This window comes from Hyaena hyaena, unplaced genomic scaffold (genome assembly GCF_003009895.1).
Source record: "Hyaena hyaena isolate Hyena2069 unplaced genomic scaffold, ASM300989v1 scaffold_533, whole genome shotgun sequence".
Taxonomy (NCBI): domain Eukaryota; kingdom Metazoa; phylum Chordata; class Mammalia; order Carnivora; family Hyaenidae; genus Hyaena; species Hyaena hyaena.
The window spans coordinates 611,751-637,415 of NW_024081161.1; the positions used below are offsets into that span (position 1 = coordinate 611,751).

Sequence of the window (25,665 nt, forward strand, 5' to 3'; positions counted from 1 at the left end):
AATATAAAAGCCAAAGTAAAAGAGTCTATTGATAAATGGATAAAGAAGAGGTGGTGGTGGTGGTGGTGGTGGTGGTGGTGGTGGTGGTGGTGGTGTGTGTGTGTGTGTGTGTGTGTAATGGAATATTACTCAGCCATCAAAAAGAATGAAATCTTGCCATTTGCAATGAAGTGGATGGAGCTAGAATGTATTTTGCTAAGTGAAATAAGTCAAATCAGAAAAAGACAAATGCCATATGATTTCACTCATATGTGAAATTTAAGAAATAAAACAGATGAACATAGAGGAAGGAGGAGTGGGAAGGAAGAGAGGAAAACAAAACGTAAGAGACTCTCAACAACAGAGAACAAACTGAGGGATTATGGAGGGAGGAGGATAGGAGATGGGCTAGATGGGTGATGGGCATTAAGGAGGGCACTTGTGATGAGCACTGGGTGTTGTATGTAAGTAATGAATCACTGAATTCTAAACCTGAAACCAATATTACATATGTTAACTAAAATTTAAATTAAAAAAAAAACTAAAAGTCTAGTTAGTTCATCTGAGCAGTTATCTTAAAAATATACACTTACAAATAAGAAAAAGAAACTGAATGTTTCCAGAATATAATTCTATTCGGATATACATAAACACAACACAAGGTTCTCAGTGGTAGACAAGATTGCTATCGTCATTACTAGTCACATATAATCTTTTACCAAAATCCTTTGGCAACTTAGGAAGAATTCTTGAAAAGTAACATTCAACGGTGCATCATTTTAACATTAATGCAATATTATAAATGGTTTTTAAATCTTGATTTCTTAGCTCCTTTCCATGTGCAAAGCCTAACATTAAGCCACAGTAATCTGAAAAACAAAACAAAACAGGACCCAGGGATTAAGCTCCACATAGGCGACAGATCTAGGTTTTAATTCTTGCTGTCTGTTGTCTCTGAAATACATTTAAAAGTCAATTAATTTATAATGCCTTTAAAGCCAGTTAAAAGGATAACACCAATTGAAACCCTTCACGTAAGTGTAAAATCAACAACTGATTCAAAATGGCACCTGGAAAACGTGTGTGGAAATGCCTGATCATGCAACAGCACCAGACTGCACTCCTTTGACAAGGATTTTGTTAACACATGATACATAACCATGATAAAAAAGAGTCCATGGTAGTGGACAGACTTAAGGTGAGAAGGTAACTAGATGACACACTTTCCAAGGTTCCTACCGGCTTTAAATTCCACAATAGGAAAAAAAAAACAAAAAACAAAAACCACTAGATATAGTTTGCCCTGACATTGTTGCTCATTCTTACACCATCATAATTCTAACTGGGTAACTTGATTATCATGAGGTCCTAAAATTTGTTAACTCCTTTCTCCAGCCACCTACGCCTAAGGATTATACTTTCTTTCTAGGGTGTCATTTCCTAAACTGAATGGACCTATTGCCACAGTGAAGAAAACACCCTCACAGTCGCCAGTGATCATATACCCTAGTTGTTACTGGCTGTGGTTACTGTAGTCCTAAATGTATAACTATTCAAAGTGCCTGGGAAAACTCTTCACAGCTTAGCAGTTTAATGGAACAATGTAATCAAGAACATTTTAACCACACTCTTTGTATAAAACACATAGATGTTTACAGACACGATTGGTAGCCACACACTTCACTAAAATCTTCTCTTTATCACAACACACTGTACCCATTCAGCCTTCGGCTACCACACCCATCTACAGGGCTGCCGAAAGGTCCACAGCTTCTCCTGTTTCTTCTTCTTTTGTTCCAGTCCCATCACTTATGTTCTCATTCTCCATCTCTGTTTCAACTTTTTCTCCTGTCTCACCTGGAAAAGTAACCAAAGTAGATATTAAGATATGCTCATTTAGTGTTGATAATAAAGTACCCGGCACCCGGTTTCCAATGGGGCAGTTTCTGCTCTTTAGGTCAAATTAATAAGTTTCTCTGTGGTGTCAAGAAAAGCAATTGTCCTGGGCGCCTGGGTGGCTCAGTCGACTAAGTGTCCAACTTTGGCTCAGGTCATGATCTCATGTTTCGTGGGTTCAAGCACCGAGTCGAGCTCTTTGCTGACAGCTCAAAGGCTGGAGCGAGCTTCAGATTCTGTGTTTCCTTCTCTCTCTACCTCTTCCCCACTCAGGCTCTGTCTCTCTGTCACTCTCTCTTTGAAAAAGAAATAAAAACATTTTTTAAAATGTAACTCTTAGTAAAAGAAAAAAAAAAAAAAGAAAAAGAAAGGCAATTGCCCTGATTCTCTCAGATCCTCTGAATGGCCGATGTCACTTAACATTTCCTATCTTGGCATCCTCCTACATAAAATCAGGCTGCAGAATTACACAAGAAATGACAGCAGAACATACTATAAATTAAAAGTTCCATTTAAGGTGCCTTGGTGGCTCAGCTGGTTAAGCATCTAAGTTTGGCTCAGGTCATGATCTCACAGCTCATGAGTTCGAGCCCTGTATCAGGCTCTGAGCTGTCAGCACAGAGCCTGGAACCTACTTCAGATTCTGTCTCTGTCGCTCTCTCTGCCCCTCCCCTGCTTGCACTCTGTCTCCCCTCCCCCCACCAAATATAAATAAACATTTTTTTTTAAAGTGTTAAAAAAGTTCCATTTATATCTAAATAAAAAGGTGGTCTAGGCATGCCCAGAAACCTATTTTGTTGGGCCATTATTGGGTTTAAAGAAAACAACTGCTAAACATTTAAAGATTGCAAACATTTAGGGGCACTTGGTTGGGTGGCTCAATTGGTTAAACCTCCGACTTCTGCTCAGGTCATGATCTCACGGTTTCTGAGTTCGAGCCCCATGTCCGGCTCTGTGCTGCAGCTCAAAGCCTGGAGCCTGCTTGGGATTCTATGTGTCCCCCTCTCTCTCTACCCTGCTCACACTCTCTCTGTCTCTGTCTCTCTCTCAAAAATAAACATTAAAGAAGAGATTTTTTAAAAAGGATTGCAAACATTTAAAAGTCTGGATGTTGTAGATACAAATCTGTCTCCCTAAGAAATCAGAATGGGCAACATTGACCCCAAGCCCGTGGACAGAGCCAAGAAGCAACTGCCTCTTTTGATGGGATGGCGCCCCCTGTTCACCACGGTCCCCAGGGTGCCCCATGGCATAACATGTGCCCCTTACTTCACTCACGGTCATTACCCTAGGCCCTAACGACTTGAGTTTGCTAACCCTAGTGCAAGTGCATGCTTTTACTTGTTCCTCCCTTGTTATTCCTGGAGCGCTTTTATACACCTCCATTAAAGCACTTACCTCAATAGATTGCAATCTATTTACATTCTGCCTTCGTCTCACTAGACTATGTGCACCTTGAGGACAGGGCCTATTTCCTGTACCCCTAGAACTTGGCATCTGAATAGCACTCAAAAACTGCTGGGGCAATAAATGAATTAAGAAACAGATAAATGAGTGCTTTATTTAATTAAAGTGTCGAATGAAACTAAAATTTACCAAAATGTAGATCATGCCCCAGAAGAAATGTTATTTTTTTAATTATAATTCTAATAAAGAACAGTATGGATGCCATTTGTTTTATGCTGGTAACGTACATTTTAAAAACACGTATTACCAGGACAAAATACATTTTCTCCAGTCTTCCCATGAAGACAAGAAGATTATAAGAGGACAGGAGCAGACGGACGTAATTTTCTAAGGATAAGATGGATAAGCTGGGCAAAGACGAAACTTACACTCTAAGATCCATTATGTGGGTATTCTTTCATTAGAAGGTTACTTCCCCCACTAACCACCTATTCATCTTTACTTTGGATCCTCATACCATACATGGGGCCTGATGAAAAGTGAACTTGGAAAAATTCAGAAATTTTAACACGTTGCCTTCAACATCCAATCGTATTCAGCAACGAAACTCCAGGTTAAACATTCTGGACACAGACTATGGTTTAGAAAATGTTTGTTAGAAGACTAAGAGCTTGTTTTGCAGGTATGGAAGTCTTTCTGGTTTGGGTAAAATGAAGTTCAACCACCTGAAAGGGACCCCCAGGGATGACCTCTTACACAGAACATCTAAACCACCTTGAATTTCGGACAACGTAACTTTTACCTTCAATGTGCTGGTCCTCTACATTAGTGTGAATGACCATTTCCATATCAGCTCCTGTTTCTAGGATTCCCGCCGGATGCTCCACGCTTCCAACTATTCCCTCTGGTTGAATCTGCTCCATGTTTCCCAGACCTTCAGGAGTTTTATGGAGCAAATCATTGTTTCCAGCTGTTTCCACAAACTGACTTTCCTCCAATACTTCCGGTGTTTCATCATTCTCTCTGGGAACTGTTTCTAGAAGTTGGGAGTGCTCATCTTTTCCCAACGCTTCTTGAAGTTGCCGCTCTTCAGCCATTTCCACAAACTGACCTCCTTCCAATGTTTCTGGACGTTCATTCTCCTTGGGAGCTGTTTCTGGGAGTTGGGTCTGTTCAGCCTTTCCCATTGCTTCTTGAGGTTGTGGCTCTCCAGCTGCTTCCTGAGGAGGGACTTTCTCAGCTGTTCGTATAGGGCTCATCTCTCTGGCAGTCTGTGGAGTCTCAGTAGCGTCCACTGCTCCAGGAGAGTCCCTCTCTCCTGTGATCTGCAACGGCTCATACTTGGTGTCTCTTCCTAAAGATTCGGTCTCAGCATTTCCTTTTAAAGACTGAGCCTCTGTCATGGCTTCTATGTCATTCTTCTCTTCTGCTCCGGGAGTATCATCTTTGCCACCTGGCTGAAGTGGCCCAGATTCCTCGGGTCCCTCCAAAGGCTGAGTGTCTGCTGTAGGTCCTGGGGGGTCTGCAGCATCGTTTGCCAGTGGCTGTTCCCAGAGGGATTTCACACCGTTAGCTCTAGACACAGCTGAAATCTTGAGCTTCTCTACTGGGGGAGGACTTTCCTTTTGTACCTTGACATGCAGAGCAGATGATTCTTTTCCCAGCATACGTGGTTTGGGTTGGGCCAAGCAGGACTCACTTTCTTCTGTGGTTGAAAAATAGATATTTAAAGTTACTTTTTGATCGTTCACTTGAAAATACATTGTTGGTTAGTTTCTATCCTCAGAAAGTATATCACTATCAAGAAGCAGGCTTAAGAGGGGCGCCTGGGTGGCTCAGTCGGTTAAGCGTCCGACTTCGGCTCAAGTCATGATCTCACAGTTTGTGGGTTCGAGCCCCGCATACGGCTCTGTGCTGACAGCTAGCTCAGAGCCTGGAGCCTGCTTCAGATTCTGTGTCTCCCTCTCTCGCTGACCCTCCCCTGCTCATGCTGTCTCTAGCTCTCTCTCAAAAATAAATAAAACATTTAAAAAAATTAAAAAAAAAAGTAGGCTTAAGAGAGTCCTGTGGTGGGGCGCCTGGGTAGCTCCATAGGTTAAGCCTCTGACTTTTGATTTCTGCTCAGGTCATGGTCTCAGGGTTCGTGAGATTGAGTCCTATATTTGACTCTGCGCTGACAGTGTGGAGCCGGCTTGGGATTCTCTCTCTCCCTTCTCTCTTTCTCTCTGCCCTTCCCTCCCCACAAAATAAATAAACTTAAAATAAGAGATAGTGAGAAAGAGTCTTGTGTGCAGTTGAGTAAAGAGAGGCCATACCATGACCCAAATATTCCCCAAGTCAAACTTCTTTACTGTGTTCATCTCTAACACCTGATCTTAAGCATTAAGGGGCTTCAGAACTACAGTATTTTCTTGTTTGCTCCTTAGATACCTTGCCATATTCTACACAAGCACATTTCATTTTGTTTTCTCTCATGTTCTTCCCCCTTCTCACCCTTTCTTCTTTAGCCTCAGTAGAAGAGTTCAGTGTATGGTTCTGGGCTGCTATAGAGGTCCTACTTTTTCCCAAAACAGAATGGGCCTCAGTGAAAGGAAAGGGCCCCATGACAGAGGAGCTCCACTAGGTAACGATCAAGGTGTCTGGGATGGAAAGTGGCAGGGACAGTTTAGCCTGCGTTTCGTTTCATTTGGGGGGCAGAAATCAAGAAAGAGTTAGGAACCATGTATTTTAATTCAAGCTCTTCCTCCAGCTTGGGCTTCCTCAGTGTGAGCTTGAGGACGTAGCTCCTAATTGTCACATCTGTAAAATGGCAGTGAGTCTCTCTCTACCTCAGCCCCAAAGCTGCACGAGGCATCAACATTAAAGTGAGAACACAAAAGCACCCTAGACAGTGAAGCAACTTGGCAACATGTTTATACTCTTTGACCCAGTAATCCTCCTTCTGGAAATTTATCCTAAAAGCATAAATGTCAGGAAAGTATATATATTTTTGATATGTACCTTTCATCTTGGTATTTTTTTTTAAGATTTCTTTTTTTAATTTTTTTTTTCCTGAGAGAGAGAGAGACAGCGTGAGCAAGGGAGGGTCAGAGAGAGAGGGAGACACAGACTCTGAAACAGCCTCCAGGCTCTGAGCTGGCTGTCAGCACAGAGCCTGATGAGGGGCTTGAACCCATGAACCGTGAGATCATGACCTGAGCCGAAGTCGGATGCTCAACCGACTGAGCCACCCAGGTGCCCCTTGGTATTTCTTTTTTTAAAAAATTTTAATGTTTATTTTTGAGAGAGAGGGAGAGACAGAGCATGAGCAGGGGAGGAGCAGAGAGAGAGAGGGAGACACAAAATCTGAAGCAGGCTCCAGGCTCTGAGCTGTCAGCACAGAGCCTGATGCAATGCTCAAACTCACGAACTATGAGATCATGACTTGAGCTGAAGTCAGGCACTCAACTGACTGAGCTACCCACCCAGGTGCCCCTCAGTATTCTTTATAATAGCAAAAATTGGAAAACAACTTAAAAGTCTAATAATTTGGGGAAAAATATTTGCCTGGATAGAATATTATTGCATTGTGAAAAAAGATGATTATGAAGGCCATATGCTAATATAAGAAAATATTTACAGGGTGCCTGGGTGGCTCAGTCGGTTGAACATGTGACTGTTGGTTTCAGCTCAGGTCATGATCTCATGGTTTTGTGGGTTCAAGCTTCACATCTGGCTCAGTGCTGACAGCATGGAGCCTACTTGAGATTCTCTCTCTCTCTGCCCCTTCCCTTCTCACACTATCTCTGTCTCTCTCAAAAGAAATACATAAAGCTTTAAAAATATATTTATGATATAAGTTAAAATATTGGCATGCACGGTTGGGTTAATCAAATGAAATGATGCATGTAAAGTAGGTAGTAGCACAAGGTCTGCTGTGCACTTACGTGCTCAGTAAGTTAGCTATCAATTTTATATACAGTATGCTTACAGCAGTGTCGATGATTGGAAGGGAAAGAGGAAGGAAGAGAAAGTAAATCACAAAACCGAGAGAAAATAAACCAACATGTTAAAACGGGCCTCTAGGTGCTATACTTCTACCTTTTTTCCCACAAAGATTGTTTTTTTTCTTTTCTTTAAATCTTTTTTTCCTTAAGTTACTCCCCACCCCAGTTATATATGCATACATATATACTAAGTATCACTTATCACTAAGATGCATATCTTAGATCTGCATCTCAGATCTTCTCTCCCATTTCCCATTCTCTAGGGGCAAGTATTTTAATTCTTGATATTTTTCTTCTATATCTCAAAGCAAATTGCTACTTCATGATTTTTCAATTTGGGCTTTTCAACTCCCACTGTGGAAAATAAAGTCTTCAGTTCCTTCTTCTCCCACCTCTCCCACCCCCACCCTCTCCCATGACACATGACATTTCCTTTCAATTCAGCAACTGTATATTCACAGTCATTTAAAATAGTAGTCATGCTGTAATTCGGGTAAATCAATATTCAAGTGCATGTCCATAGAACGAGTATGTCTGCTGGGAAGAACTGAGCCAAACAGTAAGCTATTACTTTGTGTAAATTTCTTTTTATATTTCCCTGAAATAATAATTTTCATTGTCTTCCCTTCCCTAGTGTATGTGTTATCATTAATCCAACTCACTGCCAATTGTTTCTCTTCTTAATACATGTATTCACACCAAATCATTTCCCATCCCGCTTCCGGGGATGGGTATGAAGCCCTGGATGGAGGGTAATTCAAGCTGACACTCAGAGAAGCAGAGTTTGGGAAGGATGTGGGGAGATTCAGGGCCCTGGCTGTGGGCCCCCGGGGGTCACATGTCAGAATAGGGAGAAGGCCTATCCTTCGCCTCTTCCTCAGTCCTCATCATGAAGAAACTTTTCAAATTCATAGCACTTAAGGCAACTTAATAAAAGTGATTTCTCAGGCCTACAAAAACATTCATTATGACAAGACAATTCATTTAGATCACAGAACGGATGTTCTGGTGACGGATGTCTAAGGAAATTAACAAGGTCATGTGTTAACATACTAATCACAGATGTCTGCCAAATTATATTTTCTGGTAAAATAGTTATTACGGTGATTACTACTGTCAGTTAAATGAGACAAGCAACTTTCATCCAACTGTGCCAGCTGTGCGTGCATTCTAAAGGCATCATCCTTCTAGAGCAGAAAGCCACGGGGAGGGTTGGGGGGGGGGGCGTGGAATAAGTAAGCGCACCCAAAACAAAGTCACTCAATTTTATATTTTGAAAAACATATTATACTATCAGATTAAGTCAAGTTTTTTCCCCAAAACCAAAGGTTTTATAAAAAGTTATTTATCCACGAATAGTGTCACAAGTATCTAAGTGATCTATCAATTTTTGCCGTAACTAGAACATTTATGCCCACGAGCACAGTATCAATATTCATTCCTAGGTACTTTTCCTAATCTTGTTGATAGGCCTTGAAGTAGGCAAATGTCCTGAACATATATTGTTATTATATAACCTGTAAATAGTCAACCAAACTGGGAAGTATTACAGAAGAATGTCACTGTCTCTAATATTTTTCTAAGGTAGCTCAAAGGAGACAAAATATCTTAAAAATGATCACCAAATCTTGGGGCACTTGGGTGGTTCAGTCGGTTAAGCATCTGATTCTTGGTTTTGGCTCAGATCATGATTTCATGGTTCGTGAGTTCGAGCCCCATGTCAGGGTCCGTGCTGGTAGCGCAGAGCCTGCTTGGGATTCTCTCTCTGTGCCTCCCCTGCTCTCTCTCTCTCTAAAAATAAAATTAAAAAATATTAAAATAAATAAATAAAATAAAATGATCACCAAATCCTTTTTTTTTTTTTTTTTTAATCACCAAATCTTAACTATAGAGAACAGAGGATACTGGAGGGGAGGTGGGTGGGGGATGGGCTAGATGGGTGATGGGTACTAAGGAGGGCAGTTTTCTGTGATGAGCACTGGGTGTTGTGTGGAAGTAATGAATCACTCAGTTCTACACCTGAAACTATAATATTGCACTGTCTGTTAACTAACTGGATTTAAATAAAAAATTAAAAATAAAATGATCACCAAAAAATAGAGAAAACGTTATAAGCTTAGTGACACATTCATTTTGTATTTATATTAATTAACTGCATTCTGCTTAAATTTTGAAATGAATGTATTTTGGAGATAATAATTTTTTTTTAATTTCTCCTCGTTTTAAATGTTTATTTACTTATTTTTGAGAGAGAGAATGAGGGAGGGGCAGAGAGAGAGGGAGACACAGAATCCAAATCCTGAGCTGTCAGCACAGAGCCCAACATGGGGCTGGAACCTGTGAATTATGAGATCATGACGTGAGCTGAAGTTGGACGTTTAATCGACTGAGCCAACCAGGTGCCCCTGGAGGTAATAGTTCTTTTTTCTATTTTGGGTAAATAGCCCAAAGGTTCTTTTTTCCTATGTGAGAGATGAGTGCAATCTGTTCTAAAAGACAGGACAGAGATCATATGACCTTGAAAACAACACCCATCATGTAGTGGGTTTGAGTCCTGATTCCTATACTTACTAGCCTGATAAAGCCTCTCTGTGCCTCAATGTCACCATCTGTAAAATGTGAACAGTATCAGCAGAGTGTTGTGAGGATTCCATGCATTACATTGCCAGTAGAAAGCACCCGCACAGTGACTGGCATCACTGAGTGACAGTCCATGCTAGCTGTCACCGATGTCACACCTAACTTGATGGCCCTAGACAGGAAGACATTATGGTAGACTAACAGAAACGTAAGGTAATTTCATTCATTCTAATACCGGTATCTGTCTCTAAGCTTAGTCAGAAAAAAAAGAGAGATCGGAGTAAAAAACTGAAAAGATTGGAAAACAAATGGTAATTTCAAACCACCTCTCAGACAGTAGAGCAATGAAGTCTACACTTACCACAAACACTTCCTTTCAGTCACCCGACTGCATAGCCTTCAGAATGTTCTTATCCCCAGCTGCTGAGGAAAGTACAATTTTTTGATCTGTTTGACCTCCTTCCTCTTCAGCTGGAGCAGTGCACTCCAGAGTGTTCTGATGTTGGATGTGAATCCTGATTTCACCATTTATTCAGCTGTGCCATGTAGACAAGATCCTAACCTGTCTAGACCTCAGTTTCTGTATCTGTAAAATGGGGATATGAGAGTTGCCTTTCAGACCTTTTTGGAGAACTGACTGACGTGCTGATATGTGTAGTTCCCCAATATGGTGTGTGACGTGAGAAGGTACTCAGTAACCTGGGGGCGGGGGGCAGCACACAGCTATGCAGGTGCGGGTTTCTCACTGCACAGCATGTCCTGCTGAGAGGGTGAGAGAGAGCTCAACTCCATCCTCTGTGCACCTGCAGGCTGCATGTGTCAGGGGCAGGCATCTCTTTCTAATTTCACAAAGGTCCTTTATGGTCTAGTGGTGGCCCCTGTCAATAAATTACAGCTAACTGAGCAACAGAAAGCATGAACTTCAATGTTAAAGAGCTTGGATAAATAGTTCCCTAAACACCATAAAATTGTCAATGTTGACCTACAGAATCGTGTCGTTATCATGGTAAGTTTTAAAATGTGATTATTGATCAATAATGGGATAATATTCATAATGTCAGGCATGACTTGACTGGCATTAATACAGTCCACTGATAACTTTTATATAAATAAATATCTTTCATTCTGTTTGTTGGCTTTGATTTCATGGATTCACTGATTTCAAGTATTCAAGTGCCTACTATATGCCTCCTCTGAGCTGAGCAGGTTACAGCAATTGACAAGGAAGAAAGATCTGGAGATCTGGTCCCTGCCATCCTCAAGTTTACTGTCTGCAGGGAGATTCAAATAGCTACTTCCCTCACTAAGTTCAACTTGGTACCTATGCATCACCTCTCGCGCATCTACATGCTCTGTCCGTGTGGTTTTGTGAATCCCAGAGGTACCTCCTTTCTTCTAGCACTCTACCTTGAAGCAGTGAGATGTTTTTGTCCACACACAGGAGACATTCTGTGCCTAATCGGTATTATTACGTAATGAATATTGTGGAGAGACGCATTGTTTCCACATCCAAAGTTGTTTAAAGATGTGTCTGTTTTCTGAACCCTACATTTTATCAAATCATACACGGCTCTGGGCCTAATCCTTTGGTGCTCATTATCTCTCTTGATTCTGTTGTAAGTTGATCCATGCACAGATTTGTTGTGACAGCTGAACTAACAGAACCCTGGTTGTAAGCACCGTTGTGATAGGCACACAAAGAAATTAAATACTAGGCAACATTACAGAAGGGATTAGAACTAGAGCTAACATACCTGAAATTCACATTATGATGGAAGCTTTTCAACTCAGTTCATTACCCTAATCAGAAATGAAAAGTTTCTACCCAGCAAGGAGAAAAACTTGAGGTCAATATTTCCTATCGCATGGCTATGACCTATCAGACACCCCAGACACCTCACTGCTTGGTTTTCCAGAGAATCAATGAGAAGGGGGGAGGGGGAGGTACCTGGTATTTTCCCAGCTGCCACCATTTCTAGGTTCCTGCAGCTTTTGAGCTTTGGAAACCCAGATGCCACATGATTCAGCCCCAAGGGAGGAGTCTACTCATCTTTCCCCTTTTCTTTCTTTGCTTTCTCCTCACTTTCATCCTATCATTTATCCAACAAACACTTGAGAAGCTACTAGTGGTGCTATTCTAGATGTTTCTGTACTCTTCTCTCATAAAAGTGTGTAAAAACACTTTCCTTGTGTGCCCTGGCACAAATGCTAAACCCCAAGGGCGCATTCTGTCAGTCAGTAGATGTTAGCAGGGCGTTGATGTTGAAGAGAGGTGAACTTAAGCAATATTCCATGTACTTGAAGTGTGAAACCATAGGCAAAAAATCTTAGAGATGATAAATAAAAATTGGGAAAGCCACCTTTTAAAAAAATAGTTTTAAAAATGTTCTTTATTTATTTTGAAAGAGAGAAAGAGCACAGGCAGGGGAGGGGCAGAGAGAGAGGAAGAGAGAGAGAGTCCCAAGCAGGCTCAGCATGGTCAGTGCAGAGCCCAACGTGGGGGCTCGAACTCATGAACCATGAGATCATGACCTGAGCCCAAATCAAGAGTCAGATGCCTAACCAACTGAGCCCCACCCAGGCACCCCTGAAGCTTTTTTGTTTTTAATGTTTATTTATTTTTGAGAGAGAGCGCGCCCGCGCAGGTGAGCAGGGGAGGGACAAGGACGAGGAGGGAGAAGGTGAAGCTGTGTCTCTGATGCACACGAGTTGTGACACCTCACCAACCTGAACGTGCCTTGTGGCCGATGTTTACTGAGGCACTCTGCCTGGAGCTTTTTGTGGATTATCTCATTCAGTCTTCCTGCAAACTCTGCAAGGTAAGCCCGTTATTTTCCCCATCACACAGCTGAGCAGATTTGGGCACAGAAAGATCGGGAGCCTTCCTCTAGGAGGGGTGCAAAGCTATTGAGAGGCACAGCTCAGATTCGAGCGGAGGAAGTTTGATTCCTCCCTTAAGATTTAGGTGCCGTAATGCGTGCTGGGGTCCCAGAACCTGCATCATCAGCATTACTGGGGGTTGTTTTTTTTTCCATGTGTTTGTTTATTTTGTGGACTTGCAGGCCCCACCCCAGATGCACTGAGCCAAAATCTGTATGATTCTGTTATCCACGGCAGCACTCTGGGGTCCCCAGGGAGAGGCATAAAGGAGCTGGTTAGGAAAGACTTAAGTAGATGGTGAGCACACGGAACTGGTGTCCCTCATTCTCCTCAAGCATCGCTGCCCATCTTCAAACGTCAGGCGTGGCCCATGCTGGTGCCACCGTCAGCACGAGAGTGAGCTAAACACACTGATTTAGCCATGAATCAAGGGCCTGGGGTGGTCTAACTGAGCACCACGCTGGAGGGGGGGTGTGGTGTTTTCTCAAGCTTCTTTCATTTCACAGAACTGGCTGAGCTTGCCCAGCGTCCACCTAAAAAAAGAGGTCTTCTAATTCCTCCTCTGAATGTAAGGTTAAGACGTGTTCTACGTTGCACTCTAAGAGCCGTGAGCAAGCGGCTACACCGGTGCGAGCCCGCTGTCTCCCAGCTCAGCCGCTGCGCCCGGGCTTGCCTCGGGCAGGGTGCAGTGTCTGACGGCCCGTGGCCAGGCGCGGGGCTCTGTGCTCCAAAAGTATTCCCACCAGCGGTTAGCAGATCTGCGGCTGCGACAGAATAAATTTTACAACAGAGCAGTGCTATTCCCGTCAGAAATGTGGGCGGTCAGTGCCCCGCCCCGTGACCCCCCACCCTGTACCCCCAGGACCAGAAGAGCGATGGCAAACTAAGTAGGACTCCAAGCCTTTCAGCTGACCACTGCCACCACTGTCTCAGGTTAGGCATCCACCTTCAGTTCAGATGCCTTTGCGTTCCTGGTAAGGAAACAGTACAGATCGCACCGAGGGAAGTGAAGGATTTTCTTTCCCAGAATGAAAAGCCACTTGTGACTAAGAGCACAAATCTTCCCCTTACCGTCCTAAGCACCTGTGAGGCCAGCAAGGGGCTCTGGCACAGACATTTGAAAACTGAATTGAACTAGCTTCTTCATAAAGCAGGGCATAAGAAAAAGCCTTGATCTTGGAAAAGGCTCCTTTGACAACAAATCACAGAGTGCTCGCTTCGGCAGCACATATACTAAAATTGGAACGACAACAAATCACAGAAATGATTAAACTAGAAGGTTTCAGTAAGACAAGAGTATAAAACAAAAATCTACATTCACCCTTCTTCAAGCTTCAGAGTCTCCAAAAGAAGGATTAGAGAAGTGTAGGAGGCAGTAGTAAGTCACACTGAGAACAAGCACCCTTGATATGATGTGATGTGAAGGTCACTTTACTTCTGTGGTCCTCCTCCCAAAAGGCACAAGCCTAGGAGTGTTGTAAGAAAAACAGCAGACAAATCCCAATTGAGGGATGGTCTACAGAATACCTGACCAGTACTCAAAACTGTGAAGGTTATCAAAAACAAGTCTGGGGAAACGATCATAGTCAAGAGGGGTCTAAGGAAACACAGCAACTAACTGTTAAGGGGAATCCTGAATGGGACTCTGGAACAGAAATAGGACATTAGAGAAAAACTGAGGAAATCTGAATAAGGCATGGACTTTGGTTAATAATAATGTATCAGTGGGGCGCCTGAGTGGCTCAGCTGGTTAAGTGTCCAACTTCAGCTCAGGTCATGATCTCACGGTTCGCATCGTTTCTCGGCCTTTTGGCTAAGATCAAGTGTATGATCTCACGGTTTGTGAGTTGAAGCCCCGTGCCGGGCTGTGTGCTGACAGCTGAAAGCCTGGATCTGATTCAGATTCTGTATTTCGGTCTCACTCTGCCCTTCCCCACTCATGCTCTGTCTCTCTGTCTCAAAAATAAGTAAAAACATTAAAAAAAATTTTTTTTAATGATAATGTATCAGCATTGGTTCATTCATTGTGACAAGCCTGCCCTGTTCATGTAAGATGTTAGTAATAAGGGACAGTACGTGTGAGGTCTATGAGAACTCTCTGCACTACTTGCATTAACTTTCTGTAAATCTAAAATTTTTCTAAAATAAAAGTTTTTTTAATATAGAAGCAAAAGTACAAGAGCATGTAACCCAGAAATATAAGATCTGATAGCTTTAGAAAAACTGTTTCATAAACTTTGGTCACTCGCATTCTACTTTTATGATTTTTTACTATTTTTGTACCACTTGTTCTATTACTAACTTAATATATCTTTTAAAGACAACATTTTTAGATTTTTTAAAATGTTTATTTTTGAGAGAGAGAAAGAGACAGAGTGTGAGCTGAGGAGGGGCAGAGAAAGAAGAAGACATAGAATCTGAAGCTGGCTCCAGGTTCTGAGCTGTCAGCACAGAGCCTGACATGGGGCTCAAACCCACTAACTGCAAGATCATGACTTGAGAGGTGAAGTTGGATGATTAACTGCTGAGCCACCCAGGTGCCCCATTACTATCTTAATATTTCCAACAGTTCCTTTCCTTTTACAGATTTACCAAAATGAGAATGTCAGGAAATCAACAAGCTCTAGGATCTAGAACTTGATGTTGAGCAAAAAACCAAAACTCGATCTTGGAAAAGCAATAAAGAAAAATTGAGATTTACTAAAATCGATGTTAATGACAGAATTTTTATTGAGGACTTACTAGACAATATTCTAGGTGGGGTCAGCAACTTGTGTGTGTGTGTGTGTGTGTGTGTGTGTGTGTGTGTGTGTAAATGAACAGACAGTAAATATTTTCAGCTTTGCTGGCCTTGGGGTCATTATTGCAACTACTCAACTCTGTCACCATGATATGAAAACAGTCATATGACATATAAATGAATAGGCATGACAGTGTTCCTATAAAACTTCATTTACAAAAACAAGTAGTGGGCTGGATTTGGCCAGCAGGTAAGTTCATCAATCCCCTATTCTAAGCAATATTTAGGCTACCTCTAAGTGCTTTATATGTATTAACTGATTGTATTCCTTAGAACAAGTCTATGAAATAGATACTATTGTTAATCCCATTTTACAGATGAAGTCATGGAGGCACAAGGAGATTGAGTGGCTCAAAGCCATACCACTAATAAGTGATCATGAACCAGGATTTGAAGTGAGTCTAACTCCAGACCCACATCCTTAATCAGCACTCTATACTGTCTCCAGTATGTTGAAACTTATACACACAGAAACACACATGTTCAAAGGATACAGGGAATTGGAGCCTCTTATAACCACCTAGTCTATAGAGGCTACTACTCCAGTGCAAACAAAGGAAAAGGAAATCAGACAAAAGAAACAATGTGGTTTCTATCAGTCTTAGGAAAATATAAATGGTAAGAATAAACCCCTCCCCCAAATCAACTAAAGAAAAAAAGAGAAAGAGTTCCTTATCATTATCAATGACAGCAAGGACCCTGCCTGGCTTCCCTAAGGGCTGGGAGAAAGGCTGGCACACTGAAACCCATTCTCATAGGCTGGGATGCTCTGATACATAGAACACAGGGACAAATATATTTCTGTCACCACCAACAGAACTAGAGGAACATGAGGTGGGCAAGGCTGAGAAGATAACGACAGATCAATCGGGACAGTCTGCAAAGTGTGGAATGTTCTCATCCTGCAGGGACACTTTAGGAGGAGGTTTTAAAGGCAAGCCTCTGAAGAAAGCATCTTCACTGAATGTAAGGACAAATATATTACAGGCTTGAGAAACTACTGTCCCCAAATGGGGAAAACCTGGTGAGGGGAGCAGACAATCAATTGATAGACAACAATTGGTTTGTTGGTGCATCCAAGTGGATGTCAAGGATATTTCTTTCTTTCTTTTTTTAAAAATTTTTAATGTTTTATTTATTTCTGAGACAGGGAGACAGCGTGAGCAGGGGAGGGTCAGAGAGAGTGGGAGATACAGAATCTGAAACAGGCTCTAGGCTCTGAGATGTAAGCACAGAGCCCGACGCGGGGCTCGAACCCACAAACCGTAAGATCATGACCTGAGCCAAAATCGGACGCTCAACTGACTGAGCCACCTAGGCGCCCCAAGGACATTTCTTTCTTTTTTTTTTTTTTTTAATGTTTTATTTATTTTTGAGACAGAGAGAGAATGAGAGTGGGGGAGGGGCAGAGAGAAAGGGAGACACAGAATCTGAAGCAGACTCCAGGCTCTGAAGTATCAGCACAGAGCCCAACATGGGGCTCGAACTCGGGAACGGTGAGATCATGACCTGAGCCGAAGTTGGACCCTCAACCAACTGAGCTACCCAGGTGCCAAGGACATTTCTTTTAGTGGAGAGGAGACAGGTCCATCACTGAGAGACAGGGGTCTGGGAAGGTGGGGGGGGACCTAGAGGAAAGGCAAAAGGAACAGCTGCAAAGAAGCCAGGAAAGGCCAGGGGCTCAGGTCACAGAGAAGGCTTGTTGAATGGCCTCTTGAACATGAATTATTTCCATCTTTGACTTATGAGGTCATGTTCATTTCATATCTATCTTAGATAATGTTCATGGTGCTATTTTGATGTCCACTTTGTCATGTTCTACAGTGTTCTACACTGTCATGGCTACAGAATGCATTGTTTATGAATGAAATGTGAGTTCTGGTGACCCTATAGTACATCGATAGGGCAGGGGTGTCATTTTGCTATCTACGGATGCTTCTTGATCTTCTTGCATCTTGACTTTTCTACTTAATGTACATTTGGACACTCCATTTATCTAAACCAGCCTGATACGACGTGCTCATCTCAAGCAAGTTTTCAGAGCCATACAGATTTGAATGTCAAGAAGTGTTCAGTAGGAATAAAGAACATGTTATTGGGTCTTCAGCTTTTTGGTCTTCTTAGAGAAGCCAGGATAGAGAAGCAGCCATAAGGAACAGTTGAGTATGTACTCTGAGAAAAGAGGGTCATCCTTCAGGGCACCTGGGTGGCTTAGTCGGTTAAGCGTCTGACTTTCGCTTAGGTCATGATCTCACGGTTCGTGGGTTCGAGCCCCGCGTCGGGCTCTGTGCTGACTGCCAGCTCAGAGCCTGGAGCCTGTTTCAGAGTCTGTCACTCCCTCTCTCTCTCACCCTCCCCTGCTCACGCTGTCTCTCTCTCTCTCCTAGAAATAAATAAAAAAGCATTAAAAAAAATTAAAAAAAAAAAAAAGAGGGTCATCCCTCCTAGGTGTGGGACTCCAGCCACCAAGTCACCACAGCCCAGCCCAATTTTCCTGGGGACCCACAGCCCGTTGGGTCCTTCCATGGGGAAGAAAGTGATGTCAGCTCAATTTGCCCCTACAACACAGGCTGCCCTTTCTTCTCCTTGCCTTTTTCCAATGACCACCCTTTGTTTCTGAGCACACTAGCATTGCCTGGCCTATTTAGTTTACCTTCATAAAGCACTTCCCATGGGTGTTTACCTATTTAAAACAATGTGGGTTTTCTTTACAATCTTCATCCTTAAAGGGGAACCTCTAACATCCTTGAATATATACAAAAGGAAGAACTCCAGAGTCTGATGGCAATTCCCAAGGAGGGGTTCAAGGAATGTGAACAACAGCAACACTCCTGGGAATGTAAAGAAGCTTCTTCTTTTTTTTTTTAAATGTTTATTTATTTTTGAGAGACAGAGAGAGAATGAGAGGGGAGGGGCAGGGAGAGAGGGAGAACGAAGCAAGTTCCAGGCTCTGAGCTGTCAGCACAGAGCCTGATGCAGGGCTCGAACCCATGAACTGCAAGATCATGACCTGAGCCAAAGTCAGACAGTTAACTTACTGAGCCACCCAGGGGCTCTTGCAAAGAAGCTTCTGAGGTCATTTTGATCCTTTCCAGACATTAACACTCACATGAAGAGCTATAGTCTGGGATTTTGCTTAAAAAAATTACCTAGAACTACATACACTTGAACACATCAGCTTCTGAAGGCTGGCCAAGTTTGATGCTTTTTATCAGTTTTGGCGAGCCTTTCAGTAACTCCCCACGACTCTGAGGTTTTTATTTTAAACTCGATGTTGTAAAACATTAACACAGAAGTGAAACTGCATATTAGCTGGGACACGTGGCAACCTTACAGGAGCATGATTTAAAAGAACACAATGAAGCTTTGTTTTGCTGTGTTGACCTTCTCCTGCCTGACTAGGAGACCCTCTTCACAACCCACTCTCTTCCCAAGCCCACCTCCACCAATGTTGCCTTCCAGTTTCTGTTATTACCTGGGTCCTGATTCCTACTCTCTCCATCTGCCTTTATTTTTTTTTTAAATATAATTTATTGTCAAATTAGCCAACATACAGTGTATACAGTGTGCTCTTGGCTTCGGGAGTAGATTCCCATGATTCATCGCTTATATACAACATCCAGTGTTCATCCCAACCAGTGCCCTCCTCACTGCCCGTCACCCATTTCCCCTTCTCCTCCGCCCCCCTTCCCATCAACCCTCAGTTGTTCTCTGTATTTAAGAGTCTCTTATGGTTTGCCCCCCTTTCTGTTTGAAACTATTTTTCCCCTTCCCTTCCCCCATGGTCTTCTGTTAAAGTTTCTCAAATTCCACATATGAGTGAAAACATATGATATCTGTCTGTCTCTGACTGACTTATTTCACTCGGCATAATACCCTCCAGTTCCGTCCATGTTGTTTCAAATGGCAAGATTTTATTCCTTCTCCTTGCTGAGTAGTATTCCATTGTATATGTAAACCACATCTTTTTTGATCCATTCATCAGCTGATGGACATTTGGGCTCTTTCCATAATTCGGCTATTGTTGAAATCCCTCCACTTTTCTAAGTAGTACTCTCATTCCCCTGAATCCTCATCTCTGTCAAGCCACCCATTCTCCCATCCACCCACCAAATAGATATGGTTTTTCCTACAGAGAAGGCCACACAATGAGTTATTGCAAAAGGGGACTAGACTGCAGATGGAATCGGACTGTGAAGAGCAGGGACTTCCAAGTCACACATACTGCACTTCAGGCCCATCACTTGCTAGCTCTGAGATCTTGGGCGAGTCATTCATCCTCACAAAGCTGGAGTTTCCTAGCTGTATCTGGTGATACAGATGTTTGCGTTAGAAAGCTCTTGTGGGGATTAAATGAGATCACAGTCAAAAGTACCTGAAATCAAGTGGAGCTCGGACCTTGTCTCCTGACTTCCCCATGCCCGTGTTTTGATGTGGCTGCACTAATCTCGAAAATCCTTCAGTTTTATAAGAAAAAAAAAAACGTACTGTACTTTTTTTTTCTAATTTTTTTGTAATGTTATTTTTGAGAGAGAGAGAGAGACAGAGTGTGAGCACGAGAGGGGCAGAGAGAGAGAAGGAGACATAGAATCTGAAGCAGGCTCCAGGCTCTGAGCTGTCAGCACAGAGCCCGATGCGGGACTCAAACTCACGAACCAAGAGGTCATGACCTGAGCCGCAGTCTTACACTCAACAACTGAGCCACCCAGGCACACCTTTGATTTTTTAATTTTTTTAATGTTTATTTACTTTTGAGAGAGAGAGAGAGTGTGAGCAGGAGAGGGGCAGAGAGAGAGAGAGAGAGTACTATACTGTTGAGGAGAGTGTAAACTGGTACAAGTCTTCTAGATGGCATTTAGGCAGGTATCCTTCAAAATCAGGGATTCATATACCCTTTAACCTAATTATGCCACTTCTGGGAAATTGTTCTACAGTTGCACTTGCACACATTCAAAATGATGTATATATAAAGGAATTCATTGCAGCCTTGTTTGCAACAGAAAAAATTGGAAGCAAACCAAATACGTATCAATAGGGGACTGGTTAAACAAATCACACAATGGATTATTAAGCACGGGTAAAAGAGGAGAAAGATATTCTCTATATATCAAGATAGAAATCTTGTTCTTCTTAGATGAAAAGAACAAGGTGGAGAATAGTAGGTATAATACATTTTATAATGAAGATGGGAGAGGGAAACAATATTTACATTGTATAAACCTTGGAAGAATATTAAAAAAAAAAAAACACCTCACCTAATGAAAGTATTTACCCATGGATGTGATTAGAATTAAGTATCTGGTGCAAATAGGGCAGGAGGTATACTTTCACAGGATGCATTTTTCAACTGTTTGCAAATTTCTGAACCACGTATGCAATTCCCTCTTTTTTTAAATGTATTTATTTTTGAGACAGAGAGAAAGAGAGCAGAGAGAGAGAGACAGAGACAGAGAATCCCAAGAAGGCTCCGCACTGTCAGTGCAGAGCCTGACACAGGGCTTGAACTCACGAACTGTGAGATCCAAACCTGAGCCAAAATCTAGAGCCGCAAGCCCAACCATTTGAGCCACCCACACACCCCCATGTATGCAATTCTTATATTCCATTTTAATCAGCTGTATGTAATAAATGCCCTACCACAAAAACTTGCCAAACGTCCCCCGTGTGCCAGGCTCTAGAGGGGGGACACAAACTCATACGAGACTTGGTCCCTACTTCTAGCATTTTCAAGAAAGAAACCCCATTTATATAACATCTGCATGTGAGGAAAGCCTATTAAAATAAGTTTTAATCCTGATGATGTTTATTCTTTAATTACAAAGGAAAAAATGTTTGCCTACTTAGGACTAAAATATCGCTGTCTGAAAATATTGGTTGAAGGCCGAAGGTATCTCCACAGGACAAAGAACAATTCACATAACAGCATGAAATTCAAGTCTCATCCTATTGTCTAGGTTGCCTAGGTAACATGGACCCCAAGCAGCTAGCAACCGTTCAGGTTAGAATAAACAAATGATTATAGCTGTCAGTGGAAACGTACACATTAACTTAGCACTGAATTTGTCAATAATGACCATCTATTTACTTTATCAATGCCGGTCCTTAAGCTCTAAGATCTCAGGAAGAAGTCTTCCGGAAACAGATGGCTTTTATATTAGGAAAGAGAAAAGCAATAATTATGCATGTACAAAGAAGGCTGGCAGCAGAGGGACGAAGGTTTGCATAAGAGACCTAGACACCTGTGGGTCCATTAACATCTGTAAAGTCAACAAAAAACCTTCGGATTCAGACTCCATCAGATCCTCGGGGCTTTGAAAAGAACAGAAATTTTGAACAGAATATTGCCCTAATATTTAGAATTTGCTTCCACACACATAAGAAATTCCACTCAATCTGTTTAATAGTCCTTCTGGAAAGACAAGACTCTTTCCTCGCACATTTTAAGGTGTTCAGTAAAAATCTATGTGCTACTTTGAGTAGCACTGGATAGTTATCTAACTATCCACCTGCGTCCTGGTCCCCCCACACCTCTTTCCCCAGTCAGTCATCTGGTGTCTGACAGGTCAGAGCAAACATATCTGTGTGATCAGTAGAATGGATTTTCCTATTCAGCCTAACAGCAACCTAAGCAAGTAGCTGCTATCTGATTTAAATTCAAGCCCAGAAAATAAACAGCTTCATATTGTAATGCTATAGGATTTTAGAGCTATAAGAGATCTCAGAGGTAATATAGTCCAACCCATTATTTAATGATTCTTTTGCTTGTAGGCTAATATTGCATCACGTATAACAGCGCTTAAGCCAGTTACAGAAAATTTAGTTGGGCAGAACTGTCAACACAAATCCAGTCTACAGGCTACTTCACATATTTTAACATCAACCGGTAAGGTTTTAAGGTTTGATATCATGAGGGGTTACCTGGGTGACTCGGTTGGTTAAGCGTCCAACTTCGGTATGGGTCATGATCTCCTGGTTCATGAGTTCAAGCCCCACATCTGGCTATTTGCTGTCAATGCGGGCCTGCTTTGGATCCTCTGTCCCCCTCTCTCTCTGCTCCTTCCTCCCATGCACCCCCATAAAAGTAAATAAACATTTTTTTAAAAATTTAAGGTTGATATTGTGAATTTAAAGAATCTCTGGTATGATATGAAGATCATCTGTATCTCTATGGGAGGGCACTGGTAGCTTCTCTACATCTATGTACATCTAAGGTTAGGGGCACCTGGGTGGCTCAGTCCATTGAGCATCCAATCCTCGGTTTCAGCTCAGGTCATGATCTCACAGTTCATGGGTTCGAGCCTCACATTGGGCTCTGTGCTGACAGCATGGAGCCTGCTTGGGATTCTCTCTCCCTCCCTATCTCTCTGTCCTTTCTCTGCTCTCTCTCTCAAAATAAATAGACATTTTTAAAAAAATCTCTAAGGTTAGGGGCACCTGGGTGGTTCAATTGGTTGAGCATTAACTTCGGCTCAGGTCATGATCTCGAAGTTCATGAGTTCGAGCCCCACATTGAGCTTTGTGCTGACAGCTCAGAGCCTGAAGCCTGCTTTGGATTCTGTGTCTCCCTCTCTCTCTGCCCCTACCCTGCTCACACTCTGTCTCTCTCTCTCTCTCAAAAATAAATAAACATTAAAAAAAATTTTTTTAAGTAAAATAAACCAGATGTAAATCTAGTTATCACAAGGTGGTTTAAGTCAAGCTTAAAGGGCTTGACTTATTTCTCCTTAAGGTTTAAGGAGAAATAAGTCAAGCTCTAGAATCAAAGTACCTGAATTCAAATCTCGGGTCTGACTTTTAAGAGTAAATAACTTGCCCAAGGTCACAGGGCTCCTTATCTGTGAAATGGAGATAATCCTTAGTCATAGTACTGTCATAAGGATTAAATGAAGTAATTCATTCAACAACTATGTGCCAAGTATTGTTAGACACCAGGGGTACAGTGAGTAAATGCATATACAGGACATTTAATAAACTTGGATTTTTTAATCTAAAAGCTCATACACACAGATTTAGGATTATATATAGGATTTAAAGAAGTTTTGACTTGCAGAAACAGGAATGAATTATTTATTGAGCCTCCAAGATCATAGAGTTGAAATGCTGATGAACACACAATAGTATCCAATTACAAGAGAGTATTGTGTGTTTAGGCAACAGAAGCAAAATACACCTGTTGATTGATTTAATATGGGCATTGAGCAGTTTATGCAGGGTATTAATTCATTTTCAATGCACTAAATTTGGTTGTCAGGAGTTTTAATATTTCTTTCAGAACAACATCTGTGAAAACTTAGAACAATGATGAAAGCATGAATAAAAAATGAAAAGGAATGACTTATGTTGACAGTTATTAATACTGGTGATAAAGTGTTTTTTCTTTTAAACGTTGTTCATTATTTTTCGAGAGGATTACAAACCCGTTCCCCCTGTTGGATACTTTTGGCTTTCCCTAAGAGTAACATTTCTCATAGTCATGTTTTTATAAAAAAAAAAAAAAATCTATAATGATGATTTAGTTCTCTGCTTTTTAAATCAGTATGTTGCTCCAAGGATATCTGGGACCATGGAAGGGGATAAGAGAAACCAAATATGGTGTATCTTCCTGAAGCATCAATTTTCCTCAACTTTTCATATTGAAACCAACATTTATCATGGAATGCAAAGTCTACCTGATTTCATAAAATAAAACACTGAAGAAATTGCTCCTTGTACTGGCCTTTAATTAATTAATTAACTTTTTGCACTGGCCTCTTGAGAGCATATTTGGAGTACAGAGGTTTTCTTTTCTTTAGGAGAAAGGTCAGCAAGTATTGTACCCTAGGAAATGGATATTTCCATCACTTCACATTGTTGTCACAGACAAAGGGTTTGGAATCACACTCATATATGGCTTTAATTACTTTGCCTATTTCTAAACTTTTATAGCTTTCTATTATCTACTAAAATTAAGAATAAATTATCACACACCACGAAAATGAATTCAACACAGCATACTTCTAACTGGGACACGGTGTCTGAACTTTGAAACCGCATTCGCGAAAATCCTGTGCTCTCTACTACAAAATCAGAGAGGAAAACGTTTCTGTTTTATTGGAGTAACAAAAGACACTAAAAGACCTGCGAAAAGGAGTTAACCCGAGTGCAAATTTCCCCTAGAGTTAGCCTTGATTATGACTGCAAACTAATTTGAAGGAATTTACTTAACCTTTGAAACTTTATCCAAAATGTCAGCCATTCAAAATCTAAGGAGTGCTTATAAAACCCATACTCTAGTTCATGAATCTGCTCTTACTCTTTTCACAGGATTTACCACTGTCAGAAACGTACCTTAATCATTTGTTTAACTTGTTTATTACCCATCTCTTCGATCCCTGACCCCCCAGAAGCAGGCTTACTTGCCAGGTACCTGGCGATCACATAATAGACGCTCAAAATACGTTTGCTGAATTTCGGTGATGACCAGTTTTTATCGCACGCATATTCGTCAAGAACCACTGAAGCGAAGGATAGGGGAAAGTGTATCTGACCTCTTCAAAAGTGCAGGATCCTACTTGATGGAGTGAACGTGCATCTGTGCTCTCCGCATCCTTTACCATCTCTGATGCTGAAATGCTGACGGGAGGGCAAGGTCTTGGTGGGAAAACGGGAATCACATCTCTCCTTACGACCAGAAACTAATGGTTCGCAGGGAATTTGCAGCTTTATATAATCTGAAAGTTCGTACTTCTAAATAGCGCCTTTTGTAAGGGCGGGAAATTACTCATCTGTTTAAGGGGACCCCCGGCCAAGCGCGGTAGGGATTAAACGCCACCTCCCCGATCGCGCGGCAGATAACCCCGGGTCCCGCGCTTGGCCTCCCGCGTCCCGCAGCGCGCGCGGCTGGGGCGCACCGGGACCTCCACACCGCAGCTCCAGCAGTCGCGCTCCGGGATCCGGGAGGGAGTGGCGCTTCGCTCAGGGTTCCACTCGCGTCCTCAGCGAGCAGCCCGCCCCCTGCCGGGCAGGTCGCACTTTCGGACCCCTGGGGAGCAAGCCGACCCCGAGGCCCGGGCGAGGGTGAGGCCGGGTCCCCTGCTCACCGCTGCGGAGCCTGCTGCCGTCGCCGGCCTTGTTGAGGGCGCTGCTGGAGCAGCCCAT

The 25,665-nt window shown here is 42.2% G+C and overlaps 1 protein-coding gene across 1 annotated transcript; it reads right to left on the reverse strand.

Annotated features, from left to right (window-relative positions):
- Positions 1–1,723: 1,723 nt before the first annotated feature.
- Positions 1,724–25,665, reverse strand: ERICH5 (glutamate rich 5). The gene is made up of 3 exons (XM_039255479.1): positions 25,608–25,665; positions 4,085–4,987; positions 1,724–1,836 (listed from the first exon to the last, which is right to left on the reverse strand). Exons 1-3 carry the CDS (start codon positions 25,663–25,665, stop codon positions 1,724–1,726), a joined length of 1,074 nt encoding a protein of 357 aa, XP_039111410.1.

Coding starts and splice junctions, on each gene's coding strand:
- ERICH5 (XM_039255479.1), bottom strand. CDS start 25,665: ATGGGCTGCTCCAGCAGCGCCCTCAACAAGGCCGGCGACGGCAGCAGG. Junction 4,988..25,607: donor CGGCAGCAGGCTCCGCAGCG/GTGAGCAGGGGA, acceptor TTTCAACCACAG/AAGAAAGTGAGTCCTGCTTG. Junction 1,837..4,084: donor AGAGGACCAGCACATTGAAG/GTAAAAGTTACG, acceptor TTACTTTTCCAG/GTGAGACAGGAGAAAAAGTT.